This window comes from Bos taurus, chromosome 10 (genome assembly GCF_002263795.3).
Source record: "Bos taurus isolate L1 Dominette 01449 registration number 42190680 breed Hereford chromosome 10, ARS-UCD2.0, whole genome shotgun sequence".
Lineage (NCBI taxonomy): Eukaryota > Metazoa > Chordata > Mammalia > Artiodactyla > Bovidae > Bos > Bos taurus.
The window spans coordinates 80118710-80137832 of NC_037337.1; the positions used below are offsets into that span (position 1 = coordinate 80118710).

Genomic DNA, 19123 nt, shown 5'->3' on the forward strand with positions numbered 1-19123 from the left:
TAGCAGTCTTCCCCTAAACCACAGTCTGCCTTTTGATAGCTCTAATAATTAATTTGGTCTTCTCTCTTTTCCCTTCCCTCCACCTTCTCCTTGTCTGTTCACAGGTTATCTTGACGAATCAGATTACAACCCATCTGAGCGGAGCCCTAGCTTCTCAGGCAGACCTGGTGTCTCCAGCTGATGATTTGTCCCTGTCTGAAGGTAAGAGATCTGTCCTAGAGGGGCTGAAACTTGACACTGACACCCAGCCCCACCACCACCTCTCTGCCTCCTGCTGAGAACTGAGACACAGCTAATAGGTGCTGGCCAGTGAACCAAGCCGGAGGCGGGCGACGGAGTCTTGGCCACCTTTCCTGGCCTCTGATTCCTTATATTTGTAGAATCTCTTATTCTGTCTCTAGCTTGTTCTGTCTCTACAAGTGAACTTCCTTTTTCACTTGAGTGAAGCATCTTCTCAGGCATCTTCACCACCACCTAAGGCCTCCTCTATAGTTTCTTTTGGGTCCTTAGTACAAAAGCTGGTAAACTGCTCAATGACTTTGTTTTTGAGACTGATGCTCCAATGTTGGCTTTACCCCTGGTTCCACAGCAGTTTAACCTTTTTTTTAAACTGGGTCCTTTGGGGCTCTCTAAATGTATGCACCAGTATCACATACTAGAGATGTGGCATTCCCAATCAGTTTTACAGAAAGATTAAGAAAAAACTCTCCATGTAGGTAAATCTGCAAATTTTATCCACCCTCCCATGCTAGCAAAGGTCAGACTGGCTCTGGTTTACGTAGCTAGGGGAATTACAGCACTGAGCCAGTGGGTGGTTTCTAGTTTTATTGAAAGTTCTTACTTGACATTTCTGAGTTCTGCTAGTTGCCTTCTGATTTCTTTTAGGGTAAAAAGCTGTGGGCCTGGGTGGATGAACATAGCTGTTCCAGGCCCCTCTGCACTTTCCATTTTCTGAGAATTATTCATGATGGAATATATGGGACCTCTAGGGCTCCTAACTGCCCAGGTGGTTTTTCATGGATTGGCCTTGGTTTATGGTCCCCCAAATGGCAAGGACTACATCCCTGCTTCTTGGTGGTGCTTTTCAGGATGAAAATGAATTACTTCTAAAAAGCGTAAAATGTTCTGTGTACCCTATTTCCACACTCGGTGATGCCTTTCATTCTCCCATCACCTGGGCTAAAAAGCTGAATCACCACCTATCATCCTTCCCTCCATATACTCCTTTCATCATCAAGTCTACCTGATTTTTTCTTTCCAAACATACCTGTCCCCTCTTATGAGTTATATTGTGAGCAATACACTGACTTACTAAAAACTCACAATTGGATTATTTTAATAAATTCCATAATGACCTTCCCATTTCCAGCCTTTACCACATCACCCACTTCCCCATTTCTGGCTTCCTTTTATTGTGTCATTCTCCTACTCTTGAATCTTGAAATTATTTTAGCCCATTTCCTGAGAATGGGCAAAAATCAACAAGCTGATTTTAAAATATTCAGGAATTCGTGGCTTGTTAGCTTTCAATCAACCAGGGTGGAAGTATTTACACCATGGAAGTCAACACATACTGAAAATCAGGTTTTTTTCTTTCCTTTCGTGTGGATCAGTTTCCCCAAAAATATCCTAGGTTAGGCTGATACTTCTCAATTCTTGGTGGTCTGGCCTTTCCTTCGCATTCAGCCTCTGGGAAGCTCCTCCAGCAAGTGTGCGCCCTTCTGCCGGCTCTCCCGACCCCTGCCTTTGTGCTCTGCACAGACAGCTTGCCCGTCTAGAACACCATCCCCCTTTTTACTTCTACCTCTTCTTTTCCTCCCAAATCCTCCCACTCCCTCGAGGTGAGGTTTGTTTAAAGACCGCCTCTTCCACAAAACCTCCTTGCCTGTTCCAGGCTGCCTTGGTATCACTCTCTCTTCCTCCTCTGTGGTCCTTCTACCTGGTCACTAAGATAGATCTTTAAAAGATCTTTAAAAATAATTTCACTTTTCATGGTTTCCCTACTGAATTGGCAGATATTTTAAGGACACAGGTTTCTCGTATTCTTTTTTTATCCATGTTGTGGATTAAAAACTTTGCTGAGTGACCAGCAAGGTTTTAACCGCAGTGTGTGTGTGTGTGTGTGTGTGTGTGTGCGTGCACGTGTGTGTGCGTGTGTGTGTGTGTGCGTGCGTGCGCACGCTCAGTCGTGTCCAACTCTTTGCGAACCCATGGACTATAGCCCACTAGGCCCCTGTGTCCATGGAATTTTCCGGGCGAGAATACTAGAGTGGGTTGCCATTTCCTTCTCCAGGGGATCTTCCCAACCCAGGGATGGAACCCGAATCTCTTGCATCTCCTGCACTGGCAGGTGTTTTGTTTACCATTGTACCACCTGGGAAGACCGCCTAGGCACAGAGTGGGCACTAAATAAATGCTGAACCAATACCGTAGTAAATGCTTTGTAACAACGGTTAACCATGGGGATCACCTATGAATGTGACCAAAAATTGTTATTATAATAATTACACACAGACACACACATTTATTCAGTTCCTAGGAGGAGACCACAAGAGAATATCTTGTTTCCTCATTTGAAAACCAATAAGCAAGAGTACTTCTCCCTGTCCTGGCTTCCTGGTTTATCTCAAGCAAAGAGGAGGAGCAAAACAGATACAAAGGAAATTGCTTTGGGGCTCCAGTGTAACCGCTTTAAGAAAATGGTAAAGTCATGTTCATGGCAAAGGGACAGTTACCAGCTTGTTCCGAGACAACTTTTTCTTAACGTGAAACCCAAGGGAGAACGGAAGCAATTGATGTTTTTGGTCTTTTCCTTGCATAGCAAAGCAGATAAAGAGTCTATGGAATTTTTTTTTCTGAAGTTCTTTACCAGTGAATGAAAAAGATAATAAATTTCTTAGAATATTTATACCTATTCCACTATATCACAGTGTTTATTAATGTTGCTATGATTAAAATGTATAAATCGCTTTGTTGCTGTTGTAAGCATTCATTGTATCGGCTTTGCCCTTGTGCTATTATCTCTGTAAGCTTGAGCAGCTCTTTTAATTACTTTGGGCCTCAGTTTTTTTCTGTTAAATGACAGACTGGATGAATATAAGATGGCTGAAGTCTTTTCTGGTTTTAACATTATTAGATTGTGATGTGGGTCTGAAGGTCAGGAGCTTTCACTCATTGATGGGGTTTTAAAATTCTGATTTACAGGGTGGGAAGAGTGACCTTGTCGTCCTAGATTAAGCATAACGGGGCGGATCTTTGGAAATCTTAGCGCTGATCCATCGGCATACCTCTAACAACTCCCTCTCCCCATCCTGCTGTTTCTTTCTCTGTAAACATTTCTGGGTTTGTCTGTCCCTTGCTCTTGCTGCCTCTCTCCCGCGCAAACGTGTACACAAGAAGTGTGCAAGCCGGTGAGAGTGAGGAGCACACTGTGATGGGCTGAGTCCACGGTTTACCCTGTCCTGTAATGGATTTCAGCTGCAGAGCAGAGGGCACAGCTTAAAACAGCGCTCCCTTGAAAAACAGTTGTAGGGTGAGAACAAGCAGCAGAGAGCAGCCAGTGAGAAAATGATCCGAGTTGACCCGAGAGAAGTACCCAGCAGGGGCTGATGTGCGGAGATGAAGTCCCTTCTGCTCTGACGCAGAGCAGGGAATATGAGTGACCTGGCCCAACTGAGAGATCTCTTCCACACCAGCGGATCCTGTACTATTAATATCTGCCAGCTGCAGGCCCAGAGCTTCCCCCTGCTGAGATCAAAAGAGCTCCTATCTTAGCTGGAACAAGGTCATCTGCACAGGGCTGTAAAAGGGAGCCCTGGCTGGCTGCAGGGACCTCGATGGGGGAGGAGAAGGCAGGAGATGGGAGGTGTTCTCTCACGCTCCTTTAATCTCGGCTGACCAGCTGTTGCCCTCCCAGTGTTTGTAAAGTTGAGAGTTCTTTGTTTTTGTGTTGCTGGGGTGTTTTTTTTTTTTCTTATTAAATTTATGCTTGGATTATGTAGACCCACATTCACTGCTAGGGTCCATGGTCTGATTCCCTTCGAGGATTCATTCCCCAGGTAAATTATCCAGTTCCCAAGCAGGGGGAAGCGACGAAGGGAGAAGTGACCCCTGGAGAACTGTCCCGACATTGCTTCTGCTCATAAGCTGTGTGCGTTGTGAAGGCATTAGAAGGCAAAGTGAATTTTCCCTATTTAGTTAAAATAACTCCCCACGTGTGTACATGTGCTTGTCAGTTTTCAGACTGCCTTTCACAAACATTCTTTCCTTCAAGTGGGAGAATGGACTGGTCGAGGCTTATGCAAACTGACCCAAGTTCTATTGTGAACCCAAGGGCAGAAATCAGGATTTTTGACTTTATGATCTACATTGTTCTTGACCAGGCACTGTGAGTCCAAGTATTTTCTTCTTCGGTGTTTTTTTCTGCTGGTGGAAACTCAAGCATGTAGGTTATTACGAAGTTCAGTGTCTGGTTACTCACTAGATTATGGTAACTGTTCCGTGGCCAAGGATATATTTCTTAGATGCCCTTGATGTTTCTTCCTGGAGGTCATTGAAGGTGTTAAGGATGATGGGATTTCACAGAGAACATCCTTTTTGCCTCTATTGATCAGTGAAGAGAGGCTCTACAGTCCAGCTGGCCTAAGACACCATCCGTGTCCTATTCTGAAGTCACCTGGAATTTGAGCAGAAGGGCTTCCTGAGTCCCTGTCTATTCAGGCAGAGTTGGTAGTTGAGATTGATGTATGGTGACTGTGGACCCTGTGCAAGACTGAAGCTCTCTTCAACTTAGGTCATTGGCTTTCCTTCCTTTGATAATATCCTTTGGGATAGCATTCACTCCAGTGTGGTGACATGTCCATTTCAGGAGCCTAGGGTGGCATGTTAATATCCTTTTATCTGTAGTAATAGTTTTGGTAGATAATAGCCTTAAAAACTAAAAATTTAAAGTATCTGGCTGGGTCAAGGAAAGAACACAAGAGAAAAAGTATTATTACTAGGACTAAAAATGATTTCTAGTTTTAGTATTGGAAGCCTTTCTATTCCAATTGAATTGATGGCTGATTCCATGTGCACGAGAAATATTTTGGGATTCATATTCCCTAGCAAACCATCCTTGCAAAAAGCTGGAGTCCATTTGATAGATTATATGCAAGTGTGTGTCTTGTGTCTCTTTTAAAATAAATTCAACACGCGAGAACAGCTCGGAGTGGTTGGGACAAATCAGGGACTCGTGGTTGTGAAAGAGGCAGACTTCAAAGCATGGTATGAATTTTCAAGTTTTATTTCCACTCTTGCTTTCCAGCTGGATCTGCTCTGGATTTACTGCAGGATGTTTGAAAATGTGGCTCCCTGCTAATCTCAGACAGTTGCTATGATCAATGGTTTCTTCCATTTCCGATAAAAAACACTGGTGTTTCTGCTTAAATTGTGTGTACTTTCAGCTTTATTATTATAGTAGTAATTTATTGTCCCGCATTACCCAAATTTGTAATCCATTAACCACAAACTTTGGGGTGGATTGGTCAAGTTAGCAGGACTCTGTCCACGCTTTGGCTCCAAGGCTTTGCACAGTCCAAGCCCAAACTCATTGTTCATTTAGATAGGACCCTGGGCAAAATGAGTGTGGGCTGAAGCAGCTTTAAAAATCCACTGCTCGGGGTCATGGTGCAGGTTGGTTATAATTAGCACTTTGAAAGCATGAAGTGTCGCCATGTGACTGCAAGGTTAATATTAACAAGGACGATCAACATGTGAACATTAGCATTTCCATAGTATTTTAAAATGTCTTAATGTGATAAATCATTTGATCTGTCTCAAGCAAGTGAAGCATGAAGGCGAGAAGGGTGTTGCCCAAAGGCCCCACAGCAAATGAGAGGTGATGGTGCCAGAACCAAAGCCAGAGCTCCTCTCCTGAGGTCCTAGGTTCGCACACTGCTGCCACTTAGGAGAGAGTTTGGGGCAAAAACGTATGTGTCCTAGTGGCCTTTCCATTTTTGATTCCAAAGCCCCAGACGTGGATCAACACACACAACTTCACAGCTTTTGGTTACAAGGGGACACACACCTACCTCTGCTATGCTTCCCCTAGGTAGTCAAACATCCAGGGTCCTTAGCTGGGTATATACCACTTCTAGCAATGATTCAGGTGCTATGAAAGGTCTAATTTATAGAGAAAACTTAGAAGATTGAAACACTACCCAAACCCTGTAGTATTTAACTAAAAGGAAACCTAAATGTTATGTGAGGTGGGGGCTGCCAGAGTTGAGAGGGGACTGGGCACAGCCTACAAACATCTGAAAAGCTGTCAGTCTCACAAGGGAGAGGAACTTGTTGAGGATTTTTCAGCAGCGAGGCCAGGGGCAATACAACCATAGCCGAGGGATCAAATGGAGAAAGGAACAGTGAAGTCAACCCCCAGGAAGCGCTTCTTGATCAGGAGCTCTGTTTTGCTAGAGAGTTTGCCAGAGAGACGTGTTTGAGGCAGGAGGTACGTTAAGATCAAATGAGATGAGAGCTGAAAGTTTTCTTAGGGAAGAAGTCTTTGAGGTGGTTCATGGGAGAACAGGGTTAAATGTTGTGAAAATCTTTTCCCCTCACCCTCAGACCTCTCACTATTTAGGATTGACGGGCTCATTTCCCAGATCACACATGTTCCTTCAGTGTCATGAAGGCAGAAGGGACGAGAACACCAAAGCCAGTTTTGCCAGTTGCTTCAACTACAGAGACAGAGGGGCCGAAGACCCAGAGAATGGGATGTCAAGAAGAGGTGTGATCCCAGAGGGCTACAGATTAGAAGGATTCTCTGAGAAGAGATCCTCGTTTACCATCATTGAAAAGAGTTCTGTACTGAAGATGAGATGCGTCTAGGTCAGCAATCATAAGAAAGGTATGGTTGGTTTCTAGGAGTGGTGCCGGGGGATAACTTAGTCTGTGCTGTTATGTGGCATGAAAAACATTTAGAATGCATTGGTGGTGTTTACTAGGATTTGGGAAGGATTGTAACAAGGTCTGGTAAAGTGGTCTAGCCCTAGAATAGACAGTCCAGCTCAGCTGTGCCCTAGGTCTGGATCTCCGACGGCTTTGCTTTTCTTCCTTTTTCTGATAAGCCAGTTGATAAATATCAGTTGGATTAAACAGTATTTCATTCAGTCAGACTGACTTTTCCTGGGCATTAGCTGCATTCCTGCATATATTAGCATAGTTTTAGAGCCTTGGTCCCTCCAAAAAAATTTTTTAAAAAAACACCTTTTTGGCTAGGTGAGGAGACCTTTCAGTGACTTCCAACCTTATGATTTCATGAGTGTGGAGCCCATACTTTATGCACTGTATTTACTATATTCATGTTATGGTGCCATTTGAGAGTCATTCTAAAGAACAGTATTTGGGTAGAATGTGTGCAATGCTTTAGACAAGTAGGGTATGAAACAAAGTCTCCAGGATTTAGGAAGAAAGGAACATCTCTTTCAGTAAAGGGAGAGCTTAAGGGTCCAGGGAAGAAGGTAGAAGAGATAGGCCTCGAAGGATGGATAGGATTTCAAGAAGCACAGAAAAGATCAGGAAAAGCTGAGAACTAAGGCATTAAGTTCAAAATACGCCTTTTCTGCCCTCTTTCCTATCAGTCTCCCCTTCTCCAAACCTGCTCTAGCTGTATAGCCCACTTCCTTGTTCCTTAGACTCTGGGCTTTCTGTCTCTGGCCTTTTGCACTTGCTCTTCCCATTGACTGGGGCACTTGTCCAGAGCTTCACTTTGCCTGTTGCCTCACTACCTTCAGTCTCACTCAAGTGTCATCTTCCCAGAGAGGTCTTCCTGCATTTCTGTCTTCGATGAAACCACTACCCCCATCCCAACCTTCTCTAATCCCCTAAGCCTGCTTTATTTTCTTCATTGCCCTTATCACTACCTGACCTTATAAGTTTATTTGTTTATGGGTTTATGGACTGCCTCCTTGCTTTTGTATAATCTTCTCAAGGGCAGGGACTTTGTCTTGATCACTCCTGTATCCCCTAGGTCCTGGAGGGTACTCAGTAAATACAGCATCTCTGTTGCAGGGAAATGTAGCATATGTTGGGAAGGGGGCATTTGCCTGGGGCTTTAGGGTAGATATAGGAGGTCATGCCAGACTGATTAAGGTTTTATGATAAAATGATCATAATATGTACTCTGTGGATTCTCTAGATGAGATGTGTTAGATGGCTTAGGGATGGGGAGATTGGAAGTAAGGAAACAATGAACTCATCAAATATTTAGGGAAATGGGACACCCATTATGCACCAGGAGCTATACTTAGTGTAAGGATACAGAGATGAAAGGATGATGTTCTAGATAGAGGATAGATCATTACCAAAGCTACGATGGCAGGAGCATGGCCATCTGAAGAAGATAAGAATCATTCCTTATGACTGGGAGTGCAGGGGGCACATCGAGGAAGGCAAGGGATGAGACAGTGCAGATCATGGACATCCGGCATGCCATGATGGGGAGTTTCCTGAGGCCTCTGTGAAAAGAATGAGAGGATGATCCATTGGCAACATGTCATTTCCCTGATCATCGTGATTGATGAGACTTATTTGACTGGCTGGGAATGCTTCTCCATCCTCTTTTGTAGTTTCTTGTGTATCCCTTCCTAAGCCATGAGGTCAAAGGTGGATGATCCCCAGATAGAATAGGACTTCAGTCAAGGATAAGAAGTGGTGTTTCCCCAACAGAACCCTCATTCCAGTGGGTCTCAAACTTTAGTGTGCGTTAAAATCATGCTGAGAGGGTAATTAATACACACACCACCAAGCTCCCACTCTCAAAGTTTCAGTCAGTCTTGGGAGGGGCCAGGGAATTTGTAATTCTAGCAAATTTTCAGGAGTTATTAATCCTGCTGTTCTAGAAACCTCACTTTGTTATTGTTGTTATTCAGTTGCTCAGTCGTGTCCAGCTCTTTACAACCCCATGGACTGCAGCTCCCCAAGCTTCCTGGTCCTTCACTATCCCCTAGAGTTTGCTCAAACTCATATCCATTGAGTCTGTGATGCTATCCAACCATCTCACCCTCTGTCGTCCCCTTCTCCTCCCACCTTCTATCTTTCCCAGCATCAGGGTCTTTTCCAATGAGTCCGCTCTTTGCATCAGGTGGCCAAAGGATTGGAGATTCAGCTTCAGCATCAGTCCTTCCAAATGAATATTCAGGTTGCTTTCCTTTAGGATGGACTGGTTGGATCTCCTTGCAGTCCAAGGGACTTTCAAGAGTCTCCTCTAGCACCACAGTTCAAAAGCATCAATTCTTCAGCACTCAGCTTTCTTTATGGTCCAGCTCTCACATCTATACATGACTACTGGATAAACCATAGCTTTGACTATATGGACCTTTATCGGCAAAGTGATTTCTCTGCTTTGTAGGTTTCTTTCCAAGGAGCAAGCGTCTTTTAGTTTCATGGCTCCAGTCACTGTCTGCAGTGATTTTGGAGCCCAGGGAATAAAAAATCTATTTGCCATGAAGTGATGGGAACTTTGAGAAACACTCTTTATGCATTGAGTCTTTTATCCATGTTAGGCACAGAAATACCAAAACAAAAGCATCTCTATCTGAGCTCTGAAGGAGACAATACCCTAAGAGAGGAGACGGGCATGTAGAAGGTGTATCATCAGACTCCTGGCAGCCACATGCTTTCACTGGGTCACCAGTGGAATTTTCTTCAGGCTTTGCCTCACGTCTGGGAGACAGTATTTACTAGACTGTTTCAGGGCTCTTTTGGTAGCAAGAAACAGAAAGCCACTCAAGTTTACTTAAAAAAAAAAGCCTCAGGTCTACTAATAAGTGTCGCTACCATTCATGGGCCATGTTTTTGTGTGCCTGGCATTGTACATCCACAATCACATTTAATACTCACAACAACCCTCTGAGGCAGATGGTAATCATTATCCATTTTCTAGATGGAGGAACTGAGTCTTCGGAAAGTGACACCATTACTGGCAGAGCCGGGATTCCGACTCAGAGAGTCTGGCTTTAGAACTTAAATTTTCATCCACTAAGTTCTTCTGTAAGGATGTGTTGGCATTCTCATGGCTATGTGCAAATAGAAAGCAAATTACAGTCAGATTTCTTGGAAACTGGAAAGGTTGAAACTTGGGACATTGTCTTCCTTTTTCTCCTATCTGTCTAATCTTTCCATGGCACTGACCTTGGACCATATGGGCTGATCAGCCCAATTTACCTTTTCACACCTGCTAATTCTGTGGCTGGGTTATCTTTTGGTCCAATCAGCCATGGCCAAGAAATAATACAGTAAAGAACTCAGCCAGTACACCCATCCTTTCTGTTGGGTCCAGGAAAAAGGGGCATTTTCCTCTTATAAGGGGTTATGTGTGAAGGGCAGATTCCCTTAGAAGGAAGTACCTACGGAGTCCCCAGCCATAGCAGCTAGTTAAACAACTGTGTCCAATGGAGCCGATATTTTTATTAAGTTTGCTTGTAAACACGGAAGTCTGTGTACCTTTGTCAATGGCCTTCAATCATATTCATTCTCAAAATCATCTTTTAGATCAAAGTTTTAGTATTACGTCCCTATTGCTAGTCAATGTGTTAAATCCAACATACTGTTTTTCTTGTTAAATATTCGAAAACATTTTATTTCTAGTTCCAGATCAGGCTCCTCTTTGATCTGATTTTCTTTATGCCCACTGTCAGCCCTAAAGTACCTCTTCAGGGTAAAGAGAGGTCTCTCCTGTTTATTCAGAATTCACTGCCTCCTCTAAACAGTTATTATCTGAGGAGGTATGAGGCTAAGCTTACCTGTGTGGAAGTTGCTTCCTCTTCAGGGACATGTGGCAGGTACCTTAGCACAGACTGTTTATCCTGTGGCCAGCCATCATTCACCCCTACTTAAGACAAGACAGGGCAGAGAAGCCAAGATGGCAGCTGGCGGATTGAAATGTGTGCAGGAAGTAGTCTGTACCTGTCAGTTACACCCTCTCCATCATTTACAATATGCTGGAGCAAAATTACTCCTTCCTTTAAGAGAGGGTCTGAAGGATGAAATGAAATGTGTGTGTGTGTATTGGAGAGGGCTTCTTATGTTTTAATAGAAGACATGGAGGCCTTTTTAGGTTCTGATGTTTATTTTTCTCCACTACCTTTCTATTGAATAGGCCCATAAAAGAAGCTCAGAGAATCTAAGTTTCTCAGAAGTATTTCTTTCAGCTATAGAAGATAGATGACACCCCAGTGGGTGAGGCAGTAAGGAGACAAACTTTTTTGCTTTTAAATGTAATGTAAGGGGAGAGGGATAAATTAGGGATTTGGGATTAACATGGACATACAACTGTGTATAAAATATATAACCAACAAGGCCGTAACTGTATAGCACAGGGAGCTATACTCAATATTTTGTAATAACCTATAAAGGAAAAGACTGAAAAAACAGATATATATGTATATGTAACTGAATCACTTTGCTGTACACCTGAAAATAACATAACGTTGTAAAATGTATAGATAAATGAGGCTGGAAAAGCACTAAAATAAATTGCTTCTGAGTTGTGTGACAAGGTGGACATGCCTCTAAGACAGATGTAGACCAGAGATAGAACAGGTGATTGAAATCTCTAAATGTAGAACTCATGAAACCAACATCAGTGAGTAAGTAGCTGGCAGAGCCCAAAGTCAGGCTCTTCCAGCCAGGAAGAACCTCCTTACTCCTTCAGAGACCCAACTAGAACTAAGGAACATTGCTTGCCCTTTGACATGATAGCCCCAAGTTAAGGTAAATCAGCAAGAGAACCCTGTCATAGGGTCATTAGAATGTAAGCTCCCTAAGGAGAGGCCTCCTTATCTCTTTCATTCACTGCTGAATCTCCAGAGCCAGGAAGAGTGCTTGGTCCTTATAATTACTCCATAAATACTCAATGAATGATTGAGACACCTACAGCTACAAGAGGGACAGTCAAAGAATGATTTAAAGTTTTAGACCAGTACTCACCTAAAATAAGCATGAGACTGCCACTGTGACCTCTGAGATATCACGTATGCTCTAAAATTCCTACCAAGTACAGTCAGCTTGAACTATGTGCCCGCACTGACTGTATTAATGAATAACAGTAGGCAGCATAGGGAAAACATCAGAGAGGAAAGGGGCCCAACAGTTCTGCTTTGGGAAAAGGAATCTCCCATATTCACGCAAGAGTTGTGAGTGAAGTAGTTTAGTCTGATTTACAAATAAGGGTGTTTACCAGGACTCTCTACTGGGTCCTTAGCTAGACAGACGGCTTAGGGATACAGAGACAGAAGCTAAGGCCCAGCTCTTTGGAAAGCTCATAGTTAGGTTGCTGGGGAATCATGATGTACGTGTATACAAAGTGTGCTGTAATGGTTCTTGCATCAGGGTTTTGCTGGGGAAGCACATGAGAGTCCTAATTTGGGGGTGGGAGTGCTGTGTGAAGGTTCTTCATGAGAAGACACTTGAGCTGGATTGTGAAGGATCAGTAGCTGTTACCTAGAGGAGAAAGAGAAGAGGAAGGTGATCTTGGCCAAGATAAAAGCCCGTGTAATGGGACAAGAGGCAGGGTTCCATGGGAGACCTGTGGGCCATCCGTTATGGCTGACATGGAAGGGAGTGGTGACAGATTGTCAGCCCCCTGAAACCTCTCTACAAATGGACGTTAGAGAAACAGTGTGTTATAACAGTAGATAAAGCACCGCATTTGGAATTAGGAGATTTGTGTTCAAGGGCCAGCCCTAGCAAGTCACTTAACTTCTCAAAATTGAGCTTTGGTCTCGTCAACTTTTCATTCATTCAAAACAGAACATGTGTAATAAGAAATGCTTCCTGAAGGTTCAAGGGTTAAAAAGAACAGTGTCAGGCTTGGTCTCTGCCCACTAGAACATAAAGGCTAGTTCTCATTTTTTGTCAGCTTTATCTGGTTGGAACCCAGAAGTCCTTCCTACTGTAATGAGCTAACCTTACATCCAAACTGGCTGTATGTGTTGTACTACCGTGGATAGGACAGGAAAAGATAAGAATATAAGGAAAGGCCAGAATACGAGGCCCACATCCATGGAGCAGCTAAAGTCACACTACAGCCCAGCAGCTAGTGAATTACCAGGTTGAGGGAGACACATCTTTTATGTCAGAAACACTCAAGGAAAGGTGTTCATCATGATCTTGTGGCATAATCTTGTGGTGGCTTGGGCCACCATCTTGAGATATCAGGGCATAAAGACGGACTCCCTGATCAATCTTTCCTGAATCACAGTATAGGTAGGTCCCTGGATATCAGCCAGTAGCCAATCTCCAAGATGGGCTTAGACCCACTCACAAAGTGGCAGGCTGTAAATCAGCCCCACACTTTCTGAGAACTTGCCCGGCTGGCCAGGGGAGCTTAGCACCTGTGGTGGGTGGCTGTTTTTCTGGGCCAGCTGTTTAATGAGCCCCAAATCAGGTAAACTGCAATTGGTTCCTGTGTGCTTTCCAGACACAAACAATGACGCTCATCCAGCTGGAATGGTCCTGTAGCGAACCTGGCTTCCCTGTGTCAATCATCTGCTTTTCCCACCCCCTTGAGGGAGATTTTGGAGAAGCTGTTGGGGTGACTTTGAGAAAGTTGTTAACTGTTTAAAGTTTAGCTCTTCATCACCAAAATTTTTCAGAAATGGTTTGTAGCCAATGCCTTCCTGCTGCTGCTAAGTCACTTCAGTCGTGTCCGACTCTTAGTGACCCCATGGACTGCAGCCTACCAGGCTTCTCCGTCCATGGGATTTTCCAGGCAAGAGTGCTGGAGTGGGGTGCCATTGCCTTCTCCCAATGCCTTCCTAGGTAGTTTTAAAGTTATCAAAATCACAACTTAATTCATCCTACCCTCTACTCAGGGTTGGCTGAGAGAAGTAGGAGGTTACAGTTCATGGATCCTTTTCTGGTTTTGTAACCAACCTACAGTCTCAAGTTGAGGTAATCACCTTGCCCTTCTTAGTTTATTCATCTGTGACCCGGGGTAAAGCTGCCCATGCCTCATCTGGTTGCGTTTCAAATTTTGTGAGAAATTTCTTTGCTTCATGAGAATGCACAGATCAGCTGAGACTAGCATGATTGATTCCAGACACAAATTAGAACAAGCCTGAGCTGAATAGCTCTCCTGAGCTGAATAGCTCTCCCAGGAGAAGTCATCGAAAATTGGTTTGTGTGGCCTAGTATATGGCCTTTGACCAACTGGCTTCGGGAACCGGGACCGGCATGGAGGAACTCTGACCTTGATCTGTTGCCTGCCCTACTGATAAATATTCTTGCCATTAAGTGTATCTTGAATTTGTGGTAAGTGTGTATTGGAGAAATCTTTAAAAACAAGCAAGTCAGTAATGCTGTCTCTTTGGGAGGATGTACTTGCATGTCCTTAATGACCCAAATCAGAGATTTCAGTGGGAAGAGTATGGTGGAGAGAGAGCAAGAGAGTGTGTGTTGATCACTGGAGGACATATTATGGTGTGCCAGGTGATGGATTTCCCCATCAGGAAAGGAATCTAGAAAGGCAAGGAGACTCATGAGAAAGGAGGTGACTTCTGTTGACAGGTCACTGTTGTTCAGACTCACAGAGAAAGGAAATCCAGAAACCTATGTGACAGCTTCTCTTGGACTGGACGAAAATACTGACTTTTTTTTTCTAGCTGGAATTTGCCAGGGTCAGTTCACGTCTGGGTTTTCAGCACTTAATACAGGGCCCTTTTGTCTCGGGAGGCGGCTGGACTGGTTTTTCCTCCAGGCAGGTGCACAGAGAACGTTTATTGTAGCCTGAAATGCAAACACCAAGCCCCTAGGCCCTGATCCCCACACTCTCTGGCGTGGCTCAAGGAAGTACAGTGAACAATGTCTCTTGCAAAAGGCAAGCACTGTAAATGCCACTCCTGAATGAAATATTTCTTTAAACGTTGTATCTGTAACTCGATCGTCTCTTAAAACTTAATTATATGTCAGGAAAAGGAAGCCATTGGCTCCTCCAGCCGTCCAGGTTGAACATGGACACACAATGGAGCATATCCGATTCACGGCCTGGCTTAGGTAATCAGATTAATATCTCTTGAATTGAATTTACCCTTTTGATACGGAGTCTTTCAGCTGCCTTGTTTCACATCTCCAATTCTGACAAAGCTGTGCGGCCTTTGAGTAATTCCCCTGAAATCTATATGCGGGAAGCCTGTGCTCTTTCGAACACTTTTTGGGACTTGTACCAATTAAATCTGTTTCTGGCACACGTTTAATGGCATACTTTCCCCTGAGTCAACAACTGCTCCAAAATCTGAGGTCATTTGTTTAATTTAAAAGCAAAGGTTATGAAACATCCATTTCAGGCTTCACCAGCCAAGCCCCTGTGGCTTTGAAAGGGGTGATGAGACAGGGGAAAGGCTAATAAACTGGATTTCTTACACACCAAATAAATTCATTACCATGTTTCTGTGAAATCAGTATCAAACCAGGTTTGTCCACACCCTCCCTGCCTGCCTGGCTGCCCCTTTCTCTTCAAACACACACATCCTCATCTTCTGGGACTCTCATGCTCAAGACTGAAGTTCACCCTCTTGCTGTTGTTCTTGCAAAACAAACATCTGGACTGGATTTTTGTCAGCTGGAGTTGAGAGAGAAATGTAAATGATGCAGTGATTTTTTTTTTCATGCTTATTAAATTTATTTATAACCAGGCTGAAGCCAGGAAACATGTTTTTAAATGGCTAGAGCCCTTGATTGGAGGTGCTCGAGGAACAGACAGTGGATGGTATTTTTCCCCCTGCCATTTTCTAAATAACACAAGGGTAGAATTACATAATTCCACCATTTGGGTGGTTTTATTTTCCCCCTGAAGGAACCTTCATGAAGACATGTTGTAGATCAGAATTCTTCCCTTAGCCTATCCAGCGTGCCCTTCTTTCTGTCTGTGAGAGAAAAGAGAATGTAACTGGCAGGGTGTTTCTGAATAATATAATCATGGAGAGTGAGTTTCTGGTTATTTGAGATGTGAAGCAGGGGCACGGGTATTTTCTTTTGCCAGAAGAACACAGCCTGGATCCTATTTCTACCTTTTCCACTCACCAACCTCTAAAATCTTAAAAGCTGCCATAGCCTAAAGACTCTCAATCATTTTCTCATTATTTAAGATAATAAAAGGCTCCACGAGGGGGCTTACTAAAATAATTTACCAAATACTTTGGTGTGCCCTTAGATCTGATTAAATCACAATGCCTCCCAAGGCATTGTATAATTATTTAAGGAAAAAAAAACCTTCTAGGGGAAGCTGAGTCAGATGATGATTTTTTTTTGAGGTCCCTTCCTGTTCTGTGATTGGAGATGATTCTTTGATTTCCTTTCACTGTCATAAAGCAAAAAAAAAAGGGGGGGGCTGTTTGAGAATGAGGTTTGCTACCCACAGGCATTTTCTTCTCCAGAGAAAAGGCTAATCTGCTTCCTGCCACCCAAGTAAGTCATCCTCAGCCTGAACAATGGAGCTTAATGTTCTCCATCTTGCTAAGGGTTAGTCTCTGTTGTTATGAAAGTGAATTGAAACCAAATGCACTTTCTATTGGAAAAGCTGCAATTGATATCAGCTCATAGACAATACTGAAAGGGAAGGTGCTTATAAAACAGAGGGGAAAAGCCCTCGCTGTTATATCCCGACACCACTTATCTCACGGCGAGGCCTATGCACATATCTTTGATGCCACATCACTCTGTTTTATGATGTTTCCGTGCCACTTGAAGATTGCTGTTCCACATTGAGTTCTTAGGAACGTTAACAGGTTATTTAGTGAATTGTCTGGCTAATGGACTGGGAAAGCTATTCTTAAAGCAAGACCCTTCATTAACTAAGAGGGCATAAGATAGCTCACGTTCTCCACCAAGAAAGGCAGCTCTATTTCATCTGCCTAAATGGGGAGGCTTTGGAGGCAGGGCAGCCTCATCAAATGTGGTGTCTGCTGCCCACTTTCCAGTTATTAAAGTAGAAGCCAAGTCATTGGCACTGGTGCTGGCAGTGAAATGAGCCACAGAGAGGTCACCACTCATCACCAGCATCACGATTCAAGCCTCTGGAGCAGAAAATGGCAGGCCCAAGGGTAAAGAACATTTATTTTCCATTAAGGAGAACGGAGAATCACAGAGAAGTAGAGAGAGGCAAAGGGCAGAAGATGGACATCTGGACATTAAGCAACAGTGCATCTTCCAAGATCATAAAGCCAAATGGTTCCTGCTAGATTTAACTTTTATTATGTTTGGAGATGAAAATCAGAGGGTGGATAAAGGTGCTTGGAGATTTGCTGCTCTAGGCCACTCGTGCGAGGGGTGTGAAGTCCTTGGTCTGCCCTTGGAACATTCCACGGTACTTTCCTAACAACAACAACAATATTAATAAAGATAGTAATCGCTTTTATTAAATCCCGCTAAAGAAGCATCTTTCAGTGCGGTGTTGTTTGCTATAAAACTTTCCAGCTAATGGCAGGGTCAGGATCTCGCTGGAGCTGTGGTGAGGGACTGGACACAGAACCACGGGTAGTGGACGCTGGCCGAGTCAGTTCCTCTGACCAAAAGTAATGGCTGGTTATGGTCAGTGGTTATTCTAGCTGTGATGCTTAGAGAATTTCAACAGAATGGGATAGTATTATGTAAGGGATATTTTTCGACTTATCAGGATGATGTATGTCAATCAACTGGACTGGCTATAGTAGGGAAACCTAATTTGATGAATATGTAAGATGTTTTGTAAGGTGTTATTTGATTCGGCTATATTTTATGTTAGTTTTGAGTCATTGTCAGGCATGGACAGTCTTTCATTTATATTCCTGTTTTCTATAATTCAGTACCATATACGTAAATTAATTTTGAGTCAGTAAAATCTTATGAGGATACCCCACATCACTCCTGCATAAAATCCATCCTCCTCTGGAATCTTCCATTGAGTAGCAGTAAGATCAGATAACCCTGTTCACTCTAGGATGGAAAGGATCACATCAAAACTTTGTTGGCTATTTTCCCCTCAGGCACCCGAACCTGATTTCCTTTTATCACTCTATGAATTTTTAAATGTTCTGCTTTTTTCATCCTCTGTGTTTGTTCTTTTTGTGAAGCCACAAAGCCTGAAAAACTGCATGAGAGATACGATCACAGCATTACTTGGGAGCACGCCACGCTGTTGTTTGGACTCTTGTGGGTCTGAGAGCTGAGGTGGGACCAGTCAGGCTGAGCGTGAGAGGGAAGAGAACAGTCTGCTGAAAGAGCAAATCGCCTTTTTCTCTAAAGGAAAGCTAGTTTTTTGGTTTTGTTTGTTTTTAAAATAATGTTTATTGGAGTATAGTTGCTTTATAATTCTGAGTTCGTTTCTGTTGTATAGCAAAGTGAATCAGCCTTATATACACATATATCCCCTCCCTTTTGGACTTCCTTCCCATTTAAGTCGCAAAAATAAACTCCACAGAGTGGAGAGCAGCCTTGCTTATTTGAACCAGGTTCCACCCTGTCCTCTGCCATTTTCTCTTTAACCCCACTGTGAGCCACTTCACTTCCTCTCTCAGAGGCTTTCCCAGGGCACTGCAGTCATGGCGCAGCCTCCGCTGTGGAGATATTTTCAGTCACGTTGTCCTCCCAGCAGGGAGCCCAGTCTCTCATCAGGCAATACTTTGGAGATGAACCTCTTCAGAGAGTAGCCTTTCTTCCCTTGCCTTTTAACTCTTTTTTTTTTTTTAATTTTATTTTTTGACTTTACAATATCGTATTGGTTTTGCCATATATCAACATGAATCCGCCACAGGTATACACGTGTTCCCCATCCTGAACCCTCCTCCCTCCTCCCTCCCCGTACCATCCTTCTGGGTCGTCCCAGTGCACCAGCCCCAAGCATCCAGTATCATGCATCGAACCTGGACTGGTGACTCATTTCATATATGATATTATACATGTTTTCCAACCCTGTATACCTCATCTCTATATGGACGAAACTTAGTCTCCCCAGAAAGTTTCCATGAGTGGCCAGAGTAGACTATTGTGCCGTGTCAACTTTGTTCGTCACAGCCCAGCAAGTAATCCAGTAGAAGTGGACTTGGATCCAAATCAGGAAAGGTGGTGCCATTACAATGGAGGAGCATATGAGGGTGAGGAACGTCAT

The 19123-nt window shown here is 43.5% G+C and overlaps 1 protein-coding gene across 8 annotated transcripts in view; it reads left to right on the plus strand.

Annotated features, from left to right (window-relative positions):
• Window positions 1-19123, plus strand: part of RAD51B (RAD51 paralog B) — a 736621-nt gene that overhangs the window by 451119 nt on the left and 266379 nt on the right. For all 8 annotated transcript variants that reach the window (XM_024997838.2, XM_024997837.2, XM_024997839.2 and 5 more), the window contains one exon: window positions 105-201. In XM_024997838.2, the coding sequence (XP_024853606.1) occupies window positions 105-201 (97 nt within the window). The remainder of the gene's footprint in view (window positions 1-104; window positions 202-19123) is intronic.